The sequence below is a fragment of the Rhinopithecus bieti genome, unplaced genomic scaffold (genome assembly GCF_001698545.2).
Source record: "Rhinopithecus bieti isolate Rb0 unplaced genomic scaffold, ASM169854v2 scaffold_55, whole genome shotgun sequence".
Taxonomy (NCBI): Eukaryota; Metazoa; Chordata; class Mammalia; order Primates; family Cercopithecidae; genus Rhinopithecus; species Rhinopithecus bieti.
In genome coordinates, this window is record NW_016803114.1 from 1,863,861 (window position 1) to 1,889,520 (window position 25,660).

A 25,660-nucleotide genomic window follows, 5' to 3' on the forward strand; every position below is an offset into this window, starting at 1 on the left:
AAAACCTAGAAACAATGCACGTGTCTGTCAACAGATGAAAATGGTATATCCACAAAATGGAATACTACTCAGCAAGTGTTGGAACGAACTACTGATATATACAGTAACATGGATGAATCTCAAAATAATCACTTTTTGAGTGAAAGAAGCCAGACAAAAATCCACACATATTGTGTGATTCCATTTTCGTATGTTAATTTTAGAAGACATAAACTAATCTATAACATAGAAATCAGATCAGCTGGTTGCCTAGGGATAAGATGGTGATATTATAAAGGAGTGCAAGGATACTTTTGGGGATGCTAAAGATGTTCATTATCTTGATTTTCATGATGGTTTCACAGGTGTGTCAAAATACATACATATGCCATACATATGTCAAAACTCATCAAATTGTACATTTTAACTATGTACAGCTGATGCATGTCAATCATACTGCAATAAAGCTATTTTTATTTTATTTTATTTTATTTTTTCATTTTATTTTTGAGACAAATTTTCACTCTTGTCACCCAGGCTGGAGTGCAATGGCGCGATCTCAGCTCACTGCAACCTCTGCCTCCCGGGTTCAAGCGATTCTCCTGCCTCAGCCTCCTGAGTAGCTGGGACTACAGGCGCCCACCACCACACCTGGCTAATTTTTGCATTTTTAGTAGAGACGGGGTTTCACCATGTTGGCCAGGCCGGTCTTGAGCTCCTGACCTCAAGTGATCCGCCCGCCTCGGCCTCCCAAAGTGCTGGGATTACAGGCCTGAGCCACCATGCCTGGCCAATAAAGCTATTTTTAAAGAAAAGAGTCAAAATGGGCTGAGTCTTCAGAGATAGAGAACAGGCTAGACACGGAGGAACACACATCCCCTGACGGAGAGGAAGCCTCAGGGAAAACACAGAGAAAAGATGTGTAATTATATTCCATTTAGGAGGAAGAGTACACTGAGGCAGTGGCCCTCCCACCCTACTTGGCGACAGGTCCACAGAGTCCTTTGAACAGGAGCAAGAGGGCTACAGTGATGCACTAAGGTCCTGGAGAAGCAGAAGAGAGAAAGCCGACTGTTTGTGGCCTGCTGTCATAAGAGGGAAAACTGTTCAATCCTGTGCACCAGAGCCACAGTAGGCAAGAAGATAAGAATTTAAGAGAAACATGAACTTCTGCAAGCAGGACTCCTAATCTGACATCAAAGGCACCAACCCCAGACCCTTTCTTTACTGTGTCTATGGCCCTTGAATTTAATAAGAGGGTTCACCCACAAGAGGGAATACAAGCCCGGGGCAGGACTGTGAGAAGCACACTGACACCAGATGAGTAGGGGCTGCCCATGGAAGGGGCACTTCTGGGAGTAGTTTGGTTTTTGGGTAGAGCCCCTCACCCTCTCTGCATGTGTCAGGCATTTATTTGTGCCAGGCACAACGCGAACTACTGGGGATATGGCTGCCCCAGGTGCTGACATCACAGTGGAGGGCTGGGCCAGGTGCTGGAGGTCTGTCTTGAGCCCCCAGCTCTGAGATGGAGCAAGGATCCAGTCACCAGAGTGTTTCCATCAGGACTCCTCAGGCCCCTCTAGGCTCTGACACCAAAGACAGTTCCTGACAGCATCCAAGCTCATCACCCTCCACAGCTACCAAGAGAGAGATTAGTTGTTTAAACCCATCAGAAAGTGAAGGTCAGTGCTAGGTTTTAAATCCCACCTAAACATTGTGTGTTTTTAAATTTGCCTCTCAATCTTTCCTGAATTAGGGACAGCTGATTGTCATCCCATTTTTGAGACTTCAGTCATCCTTCTGTGTGCATCGCCGCAACTGAGAGGAAGGAAAGAGCACTGGATGTGGAGTGAGGAGACCTGAATTCTGTCACTATTCTGTTCTGCAGAACCCAACAGTATGTCATTAAAACAAAACAATACAAAAACCTGTCTGTGAAAGGAGACTCATAAGTAAGGGAGTTTTGATGATTTCCCAGTTTACTTATGTCCTTAATTCTAAGGAAGTGCAGTAAGGGACTTGTCAATAGGAAACCCTTTAAGTCTCAGGGAGATGGGAGCTGCTTCCTTTCCTCTTATTTCAAATTATTTTAAGCATTAAAAAGAGTGGGGAAAAACTAGACTGGTGTCAGAAGAAAGAACAAAACCCTGTTCATAAGTTTCTCCCTGGGCCTGAGGCAAATCACAACCTCTCTGGGCCTCAATTTTCTCAACTATAAAATGGGAATCAGATTAGGTGTGGGTTGTGTTGCTGTTATAAACATTCATTCATTCATTCATTCATTCATTCATTCATTCATTCATTCACTCATTCAATATTTGAGAACCTATTCCATCCCAGGAATGTCCCAGGCAATAGGTTATAGAGTTAAAAAACAGACAAGAACCTTGCACTCCCACCTACATTTCAGATGAACCAAAAATAGAGAACAAAACAAGATAATGTCAGACAGTGACAAGCACTAAGAAAACAACACACCAGGAGTGCTTGAGTTGGGGTGGAGTGCTGTTACTTTACTTTAGGAAGGGTGGTGGGGGACAGCTTCTCTGAACTGGTGAGACTTGAGCTGAGTCTGGAATGATGAGAAGGAACCAGACACTTGCCTCCAAGCAGAGGTAACAAAAGGGCAAAAGCCCTGAAGCAGGAATAGGCTTACTTGGTGAAGAGAAGCTATCCCCTTTTCATTGTATACCCCACTGCTAGTGGTGTGTATTAATGCCACTTAAATATATTCATACAAGACATTTTAAAGAGGGGTAAAATATCATTGGACTTGAACAATTCCCTCAAGGCAGGCCTTCTCTTCCACATCGCTCCTTTGTTGTTCTCAGATTTCTGTCCTCATGGTCATAAATTCCCTTACTTACTCCAGGCAGCACTAAACAGGATTTAAGTCAGTGCTTTTCAATCTTTTATAACAGCGACCCATAGTGAGAAGTAAACTTTATGTTGCAACCCAGCATACATATAAAACTAAACAAAAGTTTTAAAAATCACCAACTTTACTATGACTCCCTGCAATACACTATCAAACATTCTATTTTATTTCATTTTTTTAAAATGCTAAGGTGATTTCATGGGTAACTTACTGTTTGTAAAACACTATTCTAAACCAACATTGACTAGTAATTTTGTTCAAACACAAACCAAAACATGAAAAAATACAGCATTAACCTCAAATGCCACCTCCTTCTCCCTTTTTTCTGTACACATCCTTGCTTTGACACAATTGAAATCTAAATTTCTCTGTGTAACTTGTAGAGGAAATGACCAGAAGAGGCATTTCCAGGAAAGCTGGAAGTGAAGGAAAGAAACCCAAATATGCAAATATGCAAACTGTTCACTAGGTTTCAAAGACCATTGGTTTCAAAGACTGCCCAAGAAGAAAAGATTCATAGTCTTCACAATAACCAGAAGAGGTGTGTAAGTGTTGGGGGTGGGGGTATGAGGTGGTGCTAGGTAAGCCATCAAATTTTAAGTTCCTGGAGGGAAGGCAGTCTGTATTCCTACCTTCCCTCACCAGAATTTCAGCCCCATGTGGACTGATGTGTAACCACAGCACTCAGAACCATCCCTGGCACACAGCACATACATGGGAGCTCAAAAACAATTTGTTTCACAACTTTAGAATAATGGAGCTCACTGTCACCATCAAACCCTAACTTTGCACGTATGCCCAATTATTAAATGTTCCTGGAATGTATAAATGTCATGCAATAGTAAACTAACCTCTTGCTTATTTCCCAGTCATTGTTCAAGCCCGGGTATTAATGAGGTATTTTTCTCAAGCACCAAGTGGGAAAAGGATATTTTCTATTGCAAGGTACAAGAGACAGTATTGGCTGTAATGGAAAGATTTCACCTCTGTTAGTGGTTATGGTAAACTCCTGAACAGCTGGGATTAAAATAAGCATGTTAATTTCATAAGTAGTTTCCCAAGGGAAACTAACCAGCAGGCTGTCAGCCAAGGGTTCTCTCTGATAGAACCACGGAAATTTCTCTGTGAAACAGTTACCATCCTCACCCCTGAAGTCAGAAGTGCATGCACCCAATTTTCAGGAGCTCCGGGGTCCTGGTGTCGCAAAAATTACACCTGCAAGGCAAGCATTTTCCCACCTGCCACACAGCTGTCACACACAGAAAGCAGCTCCTTTCAACTATGCCCTTCAGCCCTAATTAGGGTCATCATTAATGATTTCAAAGTGCAACTGTTGCTTTATCTCAAAACAGTGCTAAACAGGGGAGCTACATTCATGATGGTTCTTTTAAGTCATTTATCTGCTCTTCTCTCAGGGGCAAAAAAGATGTTGAGACAAGTATGAACCTGCCAGAGTTCTTATTGTAGATGCAGCCCTCCTCTCCTCCCTCCCTCTTTTCCACTCCAGCACCCCTCCCGGTCTGGCTTTCCTGAATTGAGGCAGTAGCCTCCAGTAAGAAACTGTAAGTGGCTCCGTTATCAAAACAAGGAGGGATTCACAGCAGAGGGAGTGAGTCAGGCGACCGAGGGAAGAACCCCTCCCTTATCCTGACAGGTCCATTTACCCCGTTCCCCCAGGTCAACAATAACTCGGGTTTCATAAAGGAAGAAAGTCTTAGAGGAGGAAAATCAATCTATCCAAATACAGGAGCATCTGCTTAACGCAAGACGGAACGAACCCCGCTGCCAGACCGGTGGTGTGGGCAGGAGAATGTGTGAGTGTGCATAGGGACAAGCCTATATACAGAGGAGACATTAGTGGCAACGAGAGGAGAGCCACCACGATTGACAAAGCCACAACTATTACGATTTGAAATATCCCCCGCAGGCACTGACTTTTGGTGCCAGAATCTCCCCGGATTTATTTTCAGGCAAGTGACTCACAACCTGGTCTCCACAAGTAATTCCATTAAAATGAGTCGCCGGTTCCACTAACCCGACTTTCCGCTGCCCTCTGGCTGCTCCTCCTTCCTCTCCGCCCATCCTGCAAACCCAGACAGCTCACAGACCGAGAAACCTTATCCCCAAGGGAGCAGACGGCAGGCTCTCCGGCCTGGCCCCCACCCTCCAGGAAGAATGAATGGGGCCGCGGGCGGGAGTGAGCGCAGGGAGGGGGCGTGCGGGCTGTGCGCGGGGTGTGTACGAGTGTGTGCGCGCGTGGGCACGCACCCCGGCCAACTTACGGAGGTGGAGTTGGTCCTCGCCTGGCCCTGTTTCCGTACCTCCTGCTCCCGGAACTGCAGCCCAGCCAGATGCTTCTCCAGTGCCTCCCAATCCATAGGTGGCACCGGCGGCTCTTCGGGGACGCACGTCCCGCCGTCTGGGGGCTGAAGGCAGAGCCCCCCAGCCGCCGGGCCGCGGCCACTGCGCCGGCTCCCAGCCGGCTGGGGCTTTTGGATCGCCCGGCGGGGGCCCCGGGAACTGCTCGGCCGGCCAGCCACCACCACGTTGCCATTGTGCCTAAGGTCCTGGGGTCGTGCTGGTGGAGGTTGCCGTTGGGCACCGGGGGCGGCATGGCGGTGGTGGCGCTCCTGCCCCCGCCGCTGCGGGTCCTGGCGCTTACGTACCCCGGCTCCCGGGCCGGACAGCGGTCATCCCGGTACCCTCGCTGGTCGCGCTCGTCCTCCTCTTCCTCCTCCTCCCCGTCCTCCTCCGGTGCCCACTCATCAATCACCTTCTTCTGGTAGACCGGGAAGGGCTCCTCATAGTCCTCCAGGGCAGACACCAAGTCCAGGCTGCCCCCCGGCGACGATGAAGATTTGCACTCGGAGCAAGGGGTCACTTTGGTGGAGTTGGACTGTGAACTGGCGCGGCTGCTGCTGCTGCTGCTGCTGCTGCCGGCGTCACTGCCTAGATCCATCCCATCCTCTCGGTAATCCTGCGGGGAGGAGGTAGAGAGAGTGAGCCGCTGGGCCGAGCCTGCTCCAGCCTCCCGCCGCCCGCCGCGAACGCCCCGGCCCAGTGCCCCGCACCCTGCGCCCGCTGGGTCCGAGGTGCGTCCCCCAAGGAGGCCTGGGGGCGGGAGCCAGCACCAGCCTGAGGCTTCCCTTCTGCCTGCCGTTCCTCTCGCACAGCCAGACTTCCTGCCGGTAACTAACCCTCACATTAGCAAAGGGGTGCCCAGCCACCAGCGCGTACACTTTTCATACGAGGGGCCCCGCGGCGCGTGCAGACTTTGTATTAACCATTTTGCGCCGGGCGCGCCCCTTTACCCCGCCCCAGGGATTCTCCGAGAACCAGACACTTTCCCAGGAAATTATAATTCCCTGGGGGCGGGAACTGCGAAGAGGGTGGGCGGCTACTAATTTCGCACCTCCAGCCTCAGGCTCTAGGCGCTGAGAGCCACCCCCGCCTGGCCCGCCCCGCCCCGCCCCGCCTCCGCCCGCGCTGGGAGACCCGGTCCGCGCTGGAGCTGAGCTTTACTTTCTAAGGAACTGCTGGCAGTCCGAGGACTCACTGCCGCCTCCGCGCCTCTCTGGCCGGCCCCTCCTCCCACCCACCGGAAGGTTCGGGGTGGGGAGCGCCCTCGGCCCGCGCCGGGCAGGGTGGTCCTCCGCCTCCCCAAAAGGTGTTCCTGGCCGGGGCGCGGCGGCAAGTCGCTGCAGACGCCGCCACCGCCCTAGGGGAGGGAGGACGCGCCCTCCTGGCGGCGGAGCCGGTCCCGCCACCGAGCATGCCCAGAGGCTGCCGGGCGCGGCGCAGTCCGCAGTCCGGGTTTCCGCGGCAGCGGCTGGAGCGGGAGGCAGGCTGGGATGGGGTTGGAGGGGCCCAGGATAGGCCCAAAAGAAGGGGCACTGGGCGTTAGGGGCGCAGATCCAGCCGGTTAGCAAGGGCAGCGCGCTGGGGAGAGTGGTGTATTTTTACGCCGACACCCGTATTTTCTTGGCGTGCCTCAAGCCGTCTCTGCGTGACTCGTTACCCCGCCGAGGCCACCCGGCACCCCAGAACACGAGCCTGGCACCTCCTATTCCACGCGGAAATGCCCGAGTGACCCTGTGAAGGACCTCCCTCACACACGCACATACACAAGCCCATGTGGGAGCCCGAGTGACGTGTGCTCGGTGGTCATGCACCATCATTTCCCTTCCACCTTCCTCCTCGCAGCTTCCACTCCCTCCACTGCACAGCTCCAGCCGCCCTGCCGCCGCCGCATCCCCTTCCAAGTTCAGGCTGCGGGTAGAACCTGTTGCTTTAGCTCACGTTTCCTTTCCCCTCCGGGCTGCACGCTGAGGATGACCTCAGCGAGGTATGTGTAGGGGGAATGGAGGGTAAGTGCGAGAAAGGACTCCTGTCTGGCAAGGAGACGGAGGAAGCGGATGGGGGCGAATGTTCTAAAGGGTTGGGCAAGCCACCAGAGACTCTTTCCGCCACCTCCAATCAAGGGGACCTTAAAGGAGGGGAAGAGGTAGATACAAGTGAGGGTGCCCCTGGCACATCCGCTGCCTTTGCTTCCTTAGATATTTCAGGTACCTGAGTCAAAGAAACCTATGCTGGTGTTTTCAAAAATGTATGGGCTGCCTGAGTCTGGCAGCTAATCTCCTTTGGAAGATGGTTCTGTGAAATGAAAAATACCAACATTTGGAAAACATAGATGCGTCACAGAGCACCTAGTAAGAATTTCCTGTGAACCAACCATTCTGACCTGTAAGAACTGGGAAACTAGGAAATGCCCTTTTCTCTGTGGTGATGGTGAAAAATATTACTTAATTTTATAACAAATTGGAGAGAACCAATTTCTCTGAACTTCCAGATGTGGGCCTGTTGCTAATTATTCCCAGTGAATTCTAGCCTGGACCAAATGACTTCCCTGGCGTGGCACAGTCCAGATGGAAGAACAGGGGAATGCATGGGATTCCTAAGTAGGGAGTGGCTGCCATCCTGAGGATTCTTCTAAGCCCTAGTGGAATGTGGTGCTGAGACCCTTTTTGAAGTGATTTCTGTGAGGCACGACTCTCCTGTCCTAGGTAGACCTGAGCCAGGGAAGATAATCTAACCTCTCAACTCCTCTGGAAGCAGCAATCTTAGGAATAACTGGAAAAGGGGCCTTCTGGTCTGGCCAGCTCTTTTGTAAAACGTTACTGATGATTATTTAAATTGTCTTTTATGGTAACATCTGTAAACAGCCTGTCTTGTGCTCCAAATATGGTTTGATTTTGAGATTGCTCTGGAGCCCTGCCTGCCACTCCAGTGGGTGGAGGTGGCCCTGTGAGTAGGAAGATGTGAGTAGGAAACATTTGATGTGCTGGGAATTAGATAGCTGTTTTTCAGTTCACCATATGACCTGGCATGGCTTAGATCACAAAAAACTCCCTGCTTTGTGGCAGGACACAGGTAGACAGATAAGTACTGATCACCTGGGGTGTGATCATCACCTGGGGTGATGAGAGAGAGCTGTGGTTTCATTCCAGGTTTTGAACATTAGGACCTCCTCAGCCACCCACCCAGACTCCCTCTGAGCTCTGGGCTCATCCCCCTGTTGCCCAGATGGTCCATGTTCAGGGAATGCAAAATAAGGCCTAAGAAAAATGTTTGGCAAAGAAAGTCTACTGCCAAAAATGCATGGCATTTCAAAGCCAAATATAAACATCTTTGAATTACCTGTACTTTTAAATTATTTTCCGACCAGATATTTCTGGATCAGATGAGAAAGTACCAGGTTTCCCTTCTTTTCTCTTCACGCAAGGTGCCTGGCTAGCCCAGTTTCCTTTCTGTTTCCAGCCTTCCATCTCCTGCCAGGAACCCTCCCACTTTGGAACAGGACGCTCTGCCAACTCCTAGGCCCAGCAACAGCCTGCAGATATGTCCAGCAGGATAGGGAGATGATTTGCAAAGTGATTGAAAGATTCTGTCTTCCTGTTTACAGGACCATTTTTTCAAGTTAGGGGCTTGGAGCTTTTAGACTTAGATTTGTTTCCTGAAACCTTTGTAAATTAGACATCAGAGGTGTGGGATAAGCACCTTCATGCTCTGGCTCCAGCACCTTTCCCCATCAATCAACAAGTCCTGTCAATCTACCTAAGTACAAGGTCCCTCTCAAATACCCACTGCCCCCACCCTATGGGCTGCTGTGTCCTGAAATTACTAAATAGTTTCCCAACTGATTCCTGCCCATTCTCTTCATGCAGCCAGAGTAGCCTTACTAAAATGCAAACCTGAAGAAGTTTCTCCTTTGCTTCATTAACTACTCCCCTACCCACCCAGGTCTACTCACTGCTCTTAAAGGAACTATTTCTCCTCCTCCACCCCACTTCTTTTGGTAAATTTTTACTCATCCTTCAAGTCTCAGCTTAAATGTTACTTCCTCAGGGAAAGCTTGCCTGATTCTCTACACCTGCCCTTACTGGGTCAGGTGACATTCGCATGTGCCCATGACACTCACTGCATATTTAGTTGCGGTTTAATTGCTAATCTTCTCTACTGGACTCATGATAGGAAATACATTTTATATCAAGACACAGGCCACATATTCATATAAAAGTATATGCAAGGGAAAGAAAGTTTCATAAAACTCTTATTTTATAAAATCATATCGAATTCATGTAAAACTAAATCTAGTCACACCTTACTGCATTGACTTCCCAACGCTTAGATGGGTCAGGGCTTCTAATGTGAAAAAAATACTCTAAATTCCATGAAGTGGGGGACGATTTCCCTCATTCACGGTAATTGGAATGGAATAAGAGCTTAATAGGTATTTGTTGCTGGAATTATTAATGATAATATCTAATTCATATCATCCTCAAAGATCCTATGAAGAAACTACTATTATCCCTACTTACAGATGAGGAGGCTGAAGACAGTGAGGTTAAGTAACTTGCCCAGTGTCAAAAAGCTGGTAAGGTAGATGGCAGAGCCAGGATTTGAACCTGAGTAGTTTGCATTCAGAATTCTCGTCCTAGTCATTCAGCTTAGTATCCTTTGGTCAAGGTGCATATGAATGAATTTACCAAGCAAAAATGTCAGAAAGGGTCTCCTTGCAGCAACTTCAAACTAGATCTCAGTCTGCCCTGCAGAGGCTCCTTGGGCAGTATTTATGTCTGTGCAGTGAAGAAGGCATCTGGCAAGAACAGCTGTTCCCCTTTGCTCACATGTGCTCAACTTCCTTAACCACCAAGTCCAGCAATATTTAGCAAGTAGGGAGATTTAATTGTGTAAAGGAAGAGTATAGATACTTCCAGAAATGCAATTTCACATTGTTGTGAACTATGTGCTGTATGTCCCCCTACCCCCCGCAAAACAAATCCTTTAAAAAGAAAGCCACCATGAGACTGGGGTATTTATTTTGTCATCAATAGGAAACTGTCTAGATTAATACTCAAAGATAGGGGTAAGAAGATCGTGTTCCTCAGGGGTCAGTGCTATTTATAGGATTTTAATCTGTAAAGGCAACATTTGAGAAAGGACATGATTGAAATATTTGAATCAAAGAGTATGAATAGACAGGAAAATATTTATTTGCAGGATTTCCAGACTAATCCTTATATTATTAGCCCTGATGCTGAACCTTAAGTTGTGGCATTTAGAGTAATAAAGAAATGGCTGGCAAAGGGTTTGTATTTCATCTTTATTACATGAATTACATGCAGGTCACATGCAGTACACAGATGTTCTCCTATTTCATCACCTGAATATAACTACATGGAGATATTTAACAGCCCTGTGGGGTAAAGTGTCCTGGATACAGAACATCTGGGGTTTGTTTCTGGCCCTATCTCTAACCAACTTTACGACCATAGTTTCCTCATGAAGGAGCCCAGACACATGATCACAGCGTTCGGCAAATAGTAACAATTAATTAAATGAATAAATAATGAGTGAACTAAAAAGCTACCTCCAGCTTGAAGACTATGGATTGCATTCTAGAAACAATGAGGAATATAGTATAAAAATGTCTCTGAATATTTTCATCACCTTTCTTGTTGGTGATATAAAGTTGGTTCCTCCACTAATTAAAAATCAAGGTCTATCTCTATCAGGCAGGTTGGCCTTCTTGGATGCATGGTAGTTCTCTTTTATTTCTGTAGAGCCAATGGGTTAATCTTACTAGTCTATACGTGTAGATACTTTGGAGATGGTTTCTATGTACATCTAAAATTATTTTCTTCTCACTTTCACTTACAGAGCTATATTTTAATGAAAATATTTCCTTTAAAAAATTAACATATTAAATGTTTTCATTTTCTAGCAAACCATGAGATTATTATATTTGTTTTCTACATTTTCCTCAATTAAAAAAGTGAAATGGAAAATATAGGCAAAATCACACTTAAAAGATATCTCCAACGACCTACTTTCCAAACTTGAAACCAGGACACATGGCTTGACAAACACTATAGTGCTTACAGAAAGTAGGTGAATGTATGTTTGAAATGAAGATTATCCTGAACGATCCGTAGACATTGGCAAGTGAAGCAAACCTAACTGCAGCAGAGGGATGGTGTCCTTATCAGAGAAAAGTCACACAGAGGGTGTCAGTCAGGACCTCAGCACGTGGCTGCACAGATTGTGCCCTGTATAGTGCCAGGATTGTGAACTATACAACAGGTCTCTGCCAGGAGGGACCATTTGGCACCATTCACATAGATGGCAATGTGAATGGTGCCCTCTGGAGTTATGCAGTGCACAATCTGCACAACAGTACACAGAATCTCTCCAATAATTCCATTGGTAGGAAATGTGCTGTCTTCACAAGATTGGAAAAGGCAGCCTGCTGTTCTTTTTTAAATAAAATCATTCCTCAGATTGGATGGCAATGACAAAAATTCAAATAAATTATTGTGTTTTTTCCTTTTCCAGAAGTTCTCTGCCACTAAATTCTACTTTCCTTAAGTTCCTAGCAATTCTTAAAAATGTAAGTCTGGGCCAGGCACGGTGGCTCATGTCTGTAATCCCAGCACTTTGGGAGGCTGAGGAGGGCGGATCACGAGGTCAGGAGTTCGAGACCAACCTGGCCAACACGGTGAAATCCCGCCTCTACTAAAAATACAAAAATTAGCCAGGCATGGTGGTGGGCACCTATAATCCCAGCTACTCAGGAGGCTGAGGCAGGAGAATCTCTTGAACCCAGGAGGCGGAGGTTGCAGTGAGCCAAGATCGCACCACTGCACTCCAGCCTGGGTGACAGAGCAAGACTGTCTAGAAAAAAAAAAAAAATGCAAGTCTGTAAGTAACTCTGAACTTAGTTTTTGAGCTTCATTGAAGAGAATAAATTGAACAAAAGGGCATTTAGAAAAAGCTGGGGAAGTTTGTAGACAACTGCAAGGGTCAGGGAAGCATTGTAAGTCATAGGCATGGAAGCCCATGTATACATGACGCTAATATAAGATGAAATATCTCCAAAACTGCATGCCCTCTACTTTAAAGTGTTTAGCTTATCAAAGAGGAACATTTTCACAAGATACTCTAGGAAGTAAAAACCCTGTTTTGGTCATGTCTTGACATAATTCTGGAAACCTTATAAAGTCAGAAAATAGCTACTGGCATTGTCAGCGCCACACAGCAGTAGGCATGGAGGTAGCTTGGTGGGACAGGGAGAACTCTTCAGGATACTTGGCTCTGCCTCTGACTAGCTCTATGTTTATGGGCAAGACCATCCCTGCAGCTAGCTCTCTGGGCCACTGACTTCCTCCTGAAAGCAGAGTTGTATGAAATTGTCTGAGGCTTAGAAACTGCCAGAATTTCATGGGCTGTAACTTAGGTGCCTCCAGGGGCCAGGCAGGTGAGGTAAATGAGTGAAGGGGGCACCAGGGGTGACAGGGAGTTCCAGATCTGAGTCATTAAGTCACTGAACCACACAGCACAAAGGTATCTGATATGATTTAGCTGTGTCCCCACCCAAGTCTCATCTTGTAGCTCCCATAATTCCCATGTGTTGTAAGAGGGACCTGGTGGGAGATGATTGAATCATAGGAGTGGGTCTTTCCTGTGCTGTTCTGATGATAGTGCCAAGGTCTCATGAGATCTGATGGTTTTAAAAATGGGAGTTTCTCTGCACAAGCTCTCTTTTTGCCTGCTGGCATCCACACAATATGTGACTTGCTCCTTCTCGCCTTCCACCATGATTGTGAGGCCTCCCCAGCCATATGGACCTATAGGTCCAATAAACCTCTTTCTTTTGTAAATTGCCCACTCTTGGGTATGTCTTTATCAGCAGCATGAAAATGGACTAATACGGTAAATTTGTACCAATAGAATGGGGCCCTGCTGAAAAGATACCTGAAAATGTGGAAGCGACTTTGGAACTAGGGAACAGGCAGAGGTTGGAACGGTTTGGAGGGCTCAGAAGAAGACAGGAAAATGTGGAAAAGTTTGGAACTTCCTAGAGATTTGTTGAATGACTTTGCCCAAAATTCTGATAGCAATATGGACATTAAGTCCAGGCTGACTGAAGTGATCTCAGATGGAGATGAGGAACTTGTTGGGAACTGGAGCAAAGGTGACTCTTATTATATTTTAGCAAAGAGACTGGTGGCATTTTGGCCCTGCCCTAGAGATTTGTGGAACTTTGAACTTGAGAGAGATTATCTAGGGTATCTGGCAGAAGAAATATGAAGCAGCCAAGCATTCCAGAGGTGACTTAGGTGCTGTTAAAAGCATTACATTTTAAAAGGGAAACACATCATAAAAGTTTGGAAAATATGTAGCCTGACAATGCAGTAGAAAAGAAAAACCCATTTTCTGAGAAGAAATTCAAGCTGGCTCCAGAAATTTGCATAAGTAACAATGAGCTGAATGTTAATCCCCAAAACAATGGGGAAAAATGTCTCCAGGGCATGTCATAGGTCTTCATGGTACCCCTTTCCTCACAGACCCTGAAGCCTAGGGGGTGAAAGTGGTTTTGTGGGTCGTGGGCCAGGCCCAGGGTCCCTGTGCTGTGTGCAGCCTAGATACTTGGTGCCCTATGTTCCAGCAGCTCCAGCCATGGCTGAAAAGGGCCAACATAGAGCTCAGGCTGTGTCTTCAAAGGGTACAAGCCCCAAGCCTTGGCAGCTTCCATGTGGTATTGAGCCTGTGAGTGCACAGAAGTCAAGAACTGGGGTTTGGGAACCTCCACCTAGATTTCAAAAGATGTATGGAAATGCCCGGATGCCCAGGCAGATGTTTGCTGCAAGGGTGGGGCCCTCATGGAGAATCTCTGCTATGGCAGTGTGGTAGGAAAATGTGGGGTCAGAGCCCCCACACAGAGCCCCCACTGAGGTACCATCTAGTAGAGCTGTGAGAAGAGGACCACCATCTTCCAGACTCCAGAATGGTAGATCCACCAACAGCTTTCACTGTGCACCTGGAAAAGCCACAGACACTCAGCAACAGCCCGTGAAAGCAGCCAGGAGGGAGGCTATAGCCTGCAAAGCCACAGGAGCAGAGCTGCCCAGGACCATGGGAACCCACCTCTTGCATCAGTGTGACCTGGATGTGAGACATGGATTCAAAGGAAATCATTTTGGAGCGTTGAGATTTGACTGTCCTGCCAGATTTCAGACTTGAATGGGGCCTGTAGCCCATTTGTTTTGACCGATGTCTTCCATTTGGAATGGCTGTATTTACCCAGTGCCTGTACCCCCATTGTATTTAGGAAGTAACTAACTTGCTTTTGATTTTACAGGCTCATAGGTGGAAGGGACTTGCCTTATCTCAAATGAGACTTTGGACTATGGACTTATGAGTTAATGCTGAAATGAGTTGAGACTTTGGGGGACTGTTGGGAAGGCATGATTCATTTTGAAATGTGAAGATACGAGATTTGGGAGGGACCGGGGCAGAATGATATTGTTTGTTTCTGTGTCCCCACCCAAGTCTCATCTTGTAGCTCCCATAATTCCATGTGTTATAGGCAGGACCCAGTGGGAGATGATGGAAACATGGGGGCAGGTCCTTCCCCGCTTTTCTCATGATAGTGAATGGGTCTCACAAGATCTGATGGTTTCAAAAACAGGAGTTTCTCTGCACAAGCTCTCTTTTTGCCTGCTGTCATCCACATAAGATGTGACTTGCTCCTCCTTCCCTGCTGCCATGATTGCGAGGTCTCCCCAGCCATGTGGAACTGTAAGTCCAATAAACCTCTTTCTTTTGTAAATTGCCCCATCTTGGGTATGTCTTTATCAGCAGTGTGAAAATGGACTAATACAGCATCCAAATTAAAATTCGGAATGAAATGCAGGTTTCATCCTCAACTCATCCCTAGATCACCACTTGGACCTCTGCTCTTAGCTCCAGATTTCCAGAGTTCCAAGTCTACATGAACATGAAAGAGTCAGGGAGACTGTACATCTTGGCTTGGGCTGGATGGTCCTGCTTTAAACCTGTTGTCCTGGCATAACTATAATGGCACCCTCCTTCACTCTCAAAAGTGTCCTAGTTTACATGAGAAGTCATACAGCCATCCAAAGTAAGGGGGAATCAGCAGTGACCTAACACAAACTTTTGGGAGCAAGTTCATTTATTCAAATTTGTGCAAGCTTTCAGATGAAGCTAAGTAGGTTTGGCATTGTTTTGTAAGTATAAAGATAATTAAATAAACTTCCAAAATATCCCAACAGAATGGTTCAATAAAAGCAGTATGTCATGAATTTTAAAATCACAGACAATATAGGAAAGGCTATCAATATGTGAAAAATGTTGAAATTCACTAATAATCAAAAAAGAAATTTCAGTAACAATGAGGTAACATTTTGCCTGCCAGAGTAGTTAAAAATTATTTAAAACTCTAATATCCAGTATCAAGATAGGTGATCAAAGGAACTCTCATATACTGCTGATAGGTTTATAAATTGGCTAATACAAACTTTCTGGAATGATATTTGACAACATGTTTTAAACATCTTTATGAAGTTTATGTCCCATAACCTGTTATTAATTCAACAAATACTATTGAACACCTACTACGTGTCAGGCACTGAGGGATAAAGTAGTAAAAGAGACAGATGCTATTTTCTCCAACTGAGATTTCAGTCTAGTGGAGGAGCAGACATTCCAGGGAAAAATACACAACAATTTAAATTACAATTTGCAATAAATACCCAAAAAGTAGACTCAAATGATACTAAGAGAGCATGTGGTTAGTGCATGCATTGGGGGAGGTATCAGGAAATGGGTTGAGCAGCTGAAGACGGAGGGAAAGGTGAATAAAGTCTTATAAAGCCTTGAATAAAGGTTTTGAGGATGGAAGAAGCTTACCACATTGGAGTAATGGGAAAGAACCACTAGGTTGGAGTAAGAGAGGAAGGGGAAAAGTGGCAAGCTGATGGTGGAGAGTGAGGAGGGGTTGCAACTAAGATCTTCATCCTAATAGCCACTCAATGATTGTGAAAGCAGACTGGTATTTTTGAAACCCTCTGCGTGGTGGAGAACTGAGAAATGATAAGTTCAGAACAAGGCTGGTGCAGAGAGACTAATTAGGAAATACGTATAGCAGTCCAGGAAGGAGATGATGGTAGATTCAATGAGGATTGGGAAGACAGAGAGAAATAGAAATACTAAAGATATTTAGGAAGTAGAATCAACAGGATCTAGTGACTAAATAGATGGGGGTGGTGAGGGAGAGAAATGTCACTGATGGGTTCCAATTTTGTATCATAAGCAACTTGGTGGAAAGATGGTGTCACTTTACTGAAATGGGTAATAGGAGGAGGAGGTTTTGGTAGGGGAGAAGAAACAGGGAAGATAGTGAATCCTTTTTGGATGTTCTATATCTAAGATGTTATAAGACATACAAGTGGAGATGACAAGTATATTTAGCTATGTAAGTTTGGAGCTTAGCAGAGAGATCTGGGGCTGAAGATATAAAGATGGGAATCATAGCATATGGATGGTATTTGAAAGCTTGGGTTTGGGTGACATGATCTTGAGACAAATATGGAGTGAGAAGAGAAGGCCAAGTTTCTAGTCCTAATGGACTCTAGCACTTATAGAACTAGGAGAAGAAGCATGAATTTTTAAGGAAGACAAGGAGCAGAAACGGGGAAGGGCCAACAGTTACTGTGCTAGTAATATAGCCTAGGGATACAGAAATGAGGATCTAGATTTATGCACGAAGAGGCTCATTGTGGCGTTTACAGTAGTGAAAATTTCAAATGTCAAAAAGTAGATGTTTACCTACATTGTGACACATTAATTCTGGGGAATAAATGCAGTCAAATAAGATGCTTTTGAAAATTATAACATTAACTGAAATTATAAGGTTTGGATCTGCATCCCTACCAAACCTCATGTTGAATTGTAGTCTCCAGCTTTGGAGGTGGGGCCTGCTGGGAGTTAGTTGGATCATGGGGGTGGATATCTCAGGAATGGGTTAGCACCATCCCCTTGGTGCTGTTCTCGTAATAGTGAAATCTCGAGAGAGCTGGTTGTTTAAAGGTGTGCAGCACTTCCCCCCACCCCACACTCTCTTGCTCCTGCTTCCACCATGCAAGACACATCGCTCCCACTTTACCTTCTGTCATAAGTAAAAGCTCCCTGAAGCCTCCCCAGAAGCAGATGCTGTGAGCCAATTAAACCTCTTTTCTTATAAATTACGCAGTCTCAGGTATTTCTTTATAGCAATACAAGAACAGACTAATACAGTGAATAAAAGAGGGTATAAATTATACATACAACATGATAACATTTAAAAAATTAAATGGTTATATGCCTAGAAAAATCATGTAGTAGAATGTTAACAGAAGTTAACTATGGATGCTAAGATTGCAAATGATTTCTTACCTTTGTATCTATTTGTACTTTTTAGTTTCTTTGCAATAATCACAAGATTGGTGGTGTTTTAGTCTATTCTTTCACCACTATAAAGAAAAGAGGTTTATTTGGCTCACAGTTCTGTAGGTTGTACAGAAGGGGAGGCCTCAGGAAACTTACAATCATAACAGAAGGTGAAGGGGAAACAGGCACATTTTACATGGCCAAAGCAGGAGGAAGAAATAGAGTGGGCCTGGGTTGGGGGTGGGTTGGGGAGGGTGCTACACACTTTTGAATGACCAGATCTTGTGACAGCTCACTCACCATCACAAGAATAGCCCTGAGGGGATGATGCTAAACCATGCATGAAGTATCTACGAAGTATCCACCTCTATGATTCAATCACCTCCCACTAGGCCTCACCTCCAACACTGGGGATTACAATTCAACATGAGATTTGAGGCCAGGCATGGTGTCTCACGCCTGTAATCTCAGCACTTTGGGAGGCTGAGGCAGGCGGATCACGAGGTTAGGAGATGGTGACCATCCTGGCTAACACGGTGAAACCCCGTCTCTACTAAAAAATACAAAAAATTAGCTGAGCATGGTGGCAGTCGCCTGTAGTCCCAGCTACTCTGGAGGCTGAGGCAGGAGAATGGTGTGAACCTGGGAGGTGGAGCTTGCAGTGAGCCCAGATCACGCCACTGCACTCCAGCCTGTGGGACAGAGTGAGACTCCGTCTCAAAAATAAAAGAAATAATTGTTCAGAAGAACTGGAATTACTTTCTATAAATTCTGTGGTGAATTACTTTATAAAACAATAATTTTATAGTTATATAAATCACCCACTAATTTGAAGTTTTTGAATATCAGATTTTCTTTCCAAATATAGACTGCATCAGCACACTATGGGGTCATAAGACTGAAGGACGGATTGGCAAACTTTTTCTGTAAAGGATTAAATAGTAAATATTTTTGGCTTTGTGAGTCATATGGTCTCTGTTGCATATTCTTTTTCGTTTTTTTAAAGCAACCTTTTAAAAATGTAAAAACTTTAAACTCCCAGGCCATAAAGAATAGATGACAGGATGGATTTCGTCCACTGGCCACAGTATGCTGCTGACCCTTGGACTAAAGGATGAATTCACAACAGTGCATACGTACTTTTTAAATAAAAAGCTAACATAATATTGGAATTGTAGGTGAATCTTCTATCATTAGAGTACTAGAACCAGTTTGTATCTATTTTCAACAGGAAGCAGACTAAATGGAAAAGTCTAAAAAAGCAATACTTAAAACAAAAGTTTATGTGTTTTAATGGGAAATTGATCCCATGCAATTATGTCAAAGAGTTGTTATTTTAACCTAGAAAAGTAAATGCAAAGGGGATTTTTTTTGTAAAATGAAGAGTCTTTTAGTATTTCTTCTAAAATCTTAGGTTTTTGGTATTATGAGGGGAGTGTTGCTGTTACATACAAGAAGCTATTCAGTTGTTTATATCACAAATTCGGGAGCCATCCTTGTCTCCCTCCACCCGCTGCCCCATCACCAAATGTGGTTAATGCTGGTAGTGTTCCGAGCAGATCCCTGTTCCTGGTTGCTGTGTACACCCGACCCTACCCCTAGCTGCTGTGAGTGTTTAGCTGTGAAGGACATACAGCTGTCCTTTATGGTGAAATTTATTCCTCTGCTTTCATCAGGCCAAGGATAGACTATCTGATTCCACATCCTACCTGGCATTTTATCCCTGTCTATCCTGCTTCTCTCACTTTCTCACAAGTTTATCGCTCAATAAAGCATCAGCACCCAAATCCCTATCTCAGGCTCTGCTTCTAGGGGACCTGATATAAGACACCAAGTCCTAATGATTTCACCTTCTAAATATATTTGGCTATACACCTACTGTGTACCCACAAAAATTAAAATTGAAAAGTAAAGATATAAATTTTATACATATGCTGTATATATATGTGTATGTGTGTATATATGTGTGTACATATATATGTACACATACAGACATATATACACACTGTGTGTGTATATATAGATACGTGTGTGTGTTTATATATATGTTTGGCTTTTTGACCAGTGCCTCTGCTTGGACAAAGGGTATTGAAGTAATCTTATAACTTTATTCTTCTCTATGAATAAACTTCTAAATTTAGTATATGATATCAATACTTTTTATGAATATAAGGAAATAGTTTCAGTGAAGTGATGCCCCAATGATCTGATAAACAAGAACTCCCATAAGGATAAACAAAGAACTTAGAAGAGGGTTAGTTTTCAACTGATATTACTGTATAGAATTATTGCTAGTATTACTAGTACTAGTGAGTAGAAACCACTGTATATCCAGTATTATCAATTTTGCTAATTGTTACTGATTATGTTTTAAAATTACACTAATAACTAATAGCCTAGAAATAATCTTCTAAGACCTTTCCACTTTATTATACTATAATACGTTCATTGATGCTTAATAGGATGTGAATATTTGCTGACTCCAAAGAATACCTTTATTAGGATTTGCATATGTGTTCAATTTATCTTTTCAATTACACCTACATTAAAACCATCAAAATTAAGTTTGCAAAAACAGGCTATGTGCAAGCTGCAGAGCCTCTATGACTTGTGACCTTCTGCTCTATTGCATTTGGGTTAATGATTCACAATAACCTTCAAGAATAAGCATAGAGTAAATCAAAGGGTTCTGCATGGCTCTCTGGGAATGTTGCACACACTGCCCAGCAATCGAAAGCACGACCTAGTGCAAGATGGGAGCTGGGAGCATGATGAACACAAATCCACAGCAATGGCCAAGGAGATGGTGTTTTCCCCAACTCCATCTAAAATGGTTCTCTCTTCATTTTTCTTATTCTGGAAGTAGAAAATTAGCTGCTATTGCTCCTTCTTCTTTTTTTTTTTTTCTTTAATTATCTTCCGAGATGGGGGTCTCACTTTGCTCACTCTGTTGCCCAGGCTGAGTGCAGTGGCACAATCTCAGCTCACTGCAGCCCTGACCATCTCAGGCTCAGGTGATCCTCCCACCTCAGCTGCCCTTGTCCCCTCACCCCACCCCCACTCCACCAGTAGCTGGGACTACAGTTGCACACATTTCCCCTCCCCAAGTAGTTGGGACTACAGTAGTGCACCACCATGCCTGGCTAATTTTTTGTATTTTTTTAATGGAGATGGGGTTTTATCATGTTGCTTAGGCTGGTCTTGAACTCCTGGGTTCAAGCAATGTGTCCACCTCAGCATCTCAAAGTGCTGGGATTATAGGCAAGAGACACTGTACCCAGCTTCTTCTTGTACTTTCCCAGTGAAACACATTTTGTTTCAAGTTATTCTTAATCATTTTCAATGGTAACTCCATGGTAAAAAATAAAGTAGACCATTCTTTGGTTTCATAATCACTGAACTGCTTAGTGTTTGGTTACCCATTTTTAGTATATATATTATCCAGCAACAGAAACTAAAATGTTCTTTTTCCCTTCTTTACTTCTTGAAGAACAGGGTCAAAACAGAAACCTCTGAGTATCTTGTTATTTAAATAGAGGCAAGTCCAGATTATTCCAATACTTGAAGCTAGTCTATTACCTAGGAATTCCTTTTGACTCTCATAAAATGGCTTTGGTGAGTTATAGCCACATTCTTCATTCTGAGCATTGGTATAATTGCCCAAACCCTGCTCCCATGCTTGGTGGTCCAGGTAGGAGCTGGGCACAGTGCTGGAGGGTGGCAGGGGTTGGCATGAGCTGACACATGGGGCCAAAGGGCAATATCTGGACCTAGGCAGTTAGGCCAAGTCACTATCATGCTGGTACCACCTCCATAATTTTGCTGTATTATACTCCATCTCTACTTCTTCTTATATAATTCTTTTCTTTGAATCAACTCATTTTTAAATTAAATTTATTCAAAACACAAACTTTACTACTATCAATGAAATATAAGTATCACTTGCTAACATAGAAGAGTTATGTTACACAGTAAACACATATACTGTGTTTCATCAATTTTGAGACACACTTTAAAAAATAATTGTGGTTATCTCTGAAATTGGGGTGTAACTTACAATCGATGGCATCTAGCAATTATAATTGGCAACATTTCTCTCGTTCTTAGTGACATATAAAATAATGTGCTTTACACATAAATGGCATATTAGATCTGATGAGACAAACTATAAAAACGATGTATTAAACTTTTAAAACAAAAGGTAAAATAGAAAAAAAATGGAATAAATAAATCTGACTTACAAAATGTATGGCTGAAGATATTTCTTACTAGAAGGATGGAACTTTTTGATCAAAATAGTTGGATATTCTACTTTATAGTTTCAGACAAAGTGGAAGATCCACATTAATGAGACAAATCTGTCCATTTTTATATTAACCTACATTAAAAATCTGAACTTGCATGGGGATGTGGTTGGAAAGCTCAAAAGATATTTGACTATTTTATGTGTTATTATTATTATTTTATTTTATTTTTTCCTGGAAGAGAAGGAAAGAAAATGGGGGTGCCGGATTTAGAAATCGGTCACTTCCGGTCTCAAGAACTGCAGTGGGCGACCCTGGCCACACGTGCATCAGTGGTTCCTTTGTTATGTGTTATGTGTTAATTAAGTAAACATGTATGTACTCTGCAACTTCAGGGAGTGACATTTCAGCATATCACTGAATAAAACACACAGATGCCTGTGAAATTCAGTGTATGGGAGTCTCGCCCTGTTAGTGGTCTTGGCTGTCTCTGCTTCTCACAGCCATGAGTACTGAACCGTGATCATGCCCATGAAAAGCATAGACAGCCAGGATCACTAACAGGTTTGGAACATCTGTGAATATACCTTGCCCCTGCTTTATTAAGTTAGGGTAAGGTTGATTACCTGGTCCTACCTATGTTTGTCTCATCCTAAACAACGTTCTGCATGAAATCACAGGTCTTATGTGCTAAGTTTTCCCCCAAATATAAATGAATGTAAATACAAGGCTGCCAAAAGACATTTAGCTGAGTATCACTTAAAAATTCCCCTCTCCCACACTCTGGGAAACATTTGTCTAGATAAAGCATTAAATAGGAAGGACTCATGGAGACAAGGAAGATTGGGTTATATAGCTGGAGCCAGATGCATCAGGTGGGTTAAGGAGAGGAGTTAAGAGGCAAAGACTGCAGGAGTTTCTCAGGTCCAACACTGTTGGCCCAGACTTCTAGAGAAGGCCTGTGGCAAGGAGGTGCTACCTTAAGGAGATGACATAGTGTTCATTTATCCATTTCTCTGTTGACACAATTACTCTTTCATCCAAATATCTACTATGTGCCAGGTACTGGGTTGGGTGTCTGGGGAGAGAAAGCTGAAAGAGGTCGAAGAGTTCGTGGCTCAGAAAGGAAACAAAGAATACTCATGGTTAACAGTTGGGTTTCAAAGTATTAGGGTGGACATAGACAAAGAGTGCTATGGGAAAGGTACTGGAGAGGTGTTTAACTCAATGTGGGCAGCTCAAAAAAGCCTTCCCAAAGGAATCATGCTTGAATTGGGTGTTGAGGTATAAACAAAAGTTGCTGAAGTTCCCCAAAGGCTGAAAGACAGAAGGATATTCCAATTTGGGGGAACAGTATGGTCAAAAGCTTAGAGATGTAAGAAACCATGGTCCGTCTCCCACAAATGAAGGCAGTTTGGTATAGAATAGCTGGAAAGAGAATGAATATTGCAGGATATAGGGAAAGAGGCCAGAAATGGTAGGAAAAGCAAGAGTGGATGTGAAGGATATTGAACTTTACTTTCAACCTGAAATTGATAAAGAGATCTGAAGAATTTTAAGACAGAAATGGCTGGATTATAAGTGTTTTGTGTGTTGACTGATGTTGAGAAAAACTAAATTTTATATCAAAACATAATCTAAAGGCCTTAGCCAGACAGTCAGCAGTATAGATTTGCACCACTTATAAAATGATTTAGAGTCTAATCAAGGAGTAGTGGTGACTGGAAGGGAGTGAGAGTGCAGATGATTAGTGTTGTGGATATAAAGCACTGGATAAGCCACACATCAAGACAATGTAATCTTCCACATGACAACTAGAGTTTTGACAGAAAGGAAGAGAAGAAGCAAGTGCTAAACTTCTCAATGAATGTAAAGAAATGACTGGACCACCGATAAATGACAAGACAATGATAGGATGAGGTAGAGAAGGATGAAGGAATTACCCTTCTGTAAATCCTAAGGGAATAATTCACAGGGCTAATTTTATATCTATAGTTCTATATTTTTTGCTTTTTTAAAAATAATTTTTCATTATGGAAACATTCCAAGCATTTACATAATTGCATAGTACTATGAACCCCATGTTCCTATCACCTCACTCTAGAGACTATCACCCCATGGCAATCTTATTTCACCTCTTTGCTCCTCTTACCCCCACTAGACCATTCTGAAGCAAGTCCCAGATATCATATCATTTGAAGACAGTGGTCTTTATTCTTCTCAGCCCAAACCTGTATCAGAATCGGAGGATATGATAAACCTTGCACTGTGACTAATTAGACAAACACTGAAAATTAACAAATATAGAGGCAAAATCTACTCTCTAATAAAGAGAAGTAAAAAATAAGACAACATTAACATGACTATGAGTCATTTGGAGAAGAGGATAAAACAGAATAATTTCTAAATAATAGTAATCTACTAAACAAGGTTACTAGCAAAATCCCACAACATGAATTAAACTAATATGGTTAAATATATGAGGAGGGAATTAAAGGAAATTCAGTTTCAAAATGTGTAAACTAAAGAATCAATGAAATAAGCTATGAAATAAATACTAGACTGTAGTGAAAAACCTGAAAGCAGAAAGAGACTTGGGCGGAGGGTGGAATGGGAAAGCAAATGAAGTGCAAGTTAGAACATGGCCTAACGCATTTAAAAGAGATCCCAATTACTTCCTCCATTTGGTGATTATTACTATGCATCTGCCGTAGTAGGACACTGTCTGGGCTCTGGAATTTTTAGTAAACAATCTCTTTGGCTTAAAGAAGAGGCAACACTCTACCTGGGAGCAGGCAGGGGCGTTTACCTGATTCGGCCTGACTCTTATCCAGATTCTTTATTAAACACCTGGCTGCTTAAGAAATGGAGGCAACTGGAAGAGGTTCAAAGAAGTGTAACAGAAGATAATTAGAGGAAGAGATTGGTTTTAGCAGAAAGATCAAAGGAACCAAATGCAGGGAACTTGGCTAAGCAAGAGCTCAGGAAAAATGAGCTATTTGAGGCATGTAAAGAGTGAAGCAAATAAGAAATATGGAGCGGGTGCACAGAGCATAATGAACAGCCCTGTGATAGACATACACATAGGGAAAGGTGGGCCGAGGGTGGAACAAACTGCTCACCTGGCACAGGATTACACAGCAGTCCCATTGAACACTTTCTTCTTCTTTTTTTTTTTTTGAGACCGAGTCTCGCTCTGTTGCCCAGACTGGAGTGCAGTGGTGCTATCTCGGCTCACTGTAATATCCACCTCCTGGGTTCACACCATTCTCCTGTCTTAGCCTCCCAAGTAGCTGGGACTGCAGGCGCCTGCCACCATGTCCAGCTAATTTTTGTTGTTTTTTTTTTTTTTTTTTTAGTAGAGATGGGGTTTCACTGTGTTAGCCAGGATGGTCTGGATCTCCTGACCTTGTGATCCACCCGCCTTGGCCTCCCAAAGTGCTGGGATACAGGTGTGAGCCACCATGCCCAGCCCCACTGAACACTTTCTGACATTCAACAGGCTTCTGTTCAATGGCTACCTTGAATACCAAGCTATTAGAATGCCAGCTTTCAGAGAGGTAGGCATCATTTTTAACCTTTCAACTTTGGACAGGAAAATGTGCTTAATCAGTACTGCTTTGGCAGGCAGGATGGGCAGGGGAAAAACTATTTTTCTGAAATGTAATTTATAGATAAGTTCTAGTGTTCCTCACTCCTACAGAATTTTTTCTAGTCAGCAAAATTTTTACCAGTGAAGGCAGACAGAGAGAGAGAGAAAGAAAGAGAT

The 25,660-nt window shown here is 43.8% G+C and overlaps 1 protein-coding gene and 1 long non-coding RNA gene across 2 annotated transcripts in view; one reads left to right on the top strand and one right to left on the bottom strand.

Moving 5' to 3' along the window:
* The window catches only part of SCHIP1 (schwannomin interacting protein 1), a 168,990-nt gene that overhangs the window by 131,094 nt on the left and 12,236 nt on the right, over positions 1–25,660 (bottom strand). Inside the window, 2 exon segments of the mRNA XM_017851189.1 lie at positions 5,140–5,426; positions 5,429–5,834. Of these exon segments, the coding sequence (XP_017706678.1) occupies positions 5,140–5,426; positions 5,429–5,816 (675 nt within the window). The 5' untranslated portion in view covers positions 5,817–5,834.
* On the top strand, positions 929–4,928 carry LOC108514977 (uncharacterized). The gene is made up of 3 exons (XR_001881403.1): positions 929–1,661; positions 1,736–1,931; positions 4,535–4,928. It is a non-coding gene; the product is annotated as an uncharacterized LOC108514977 (long non-coding RNA).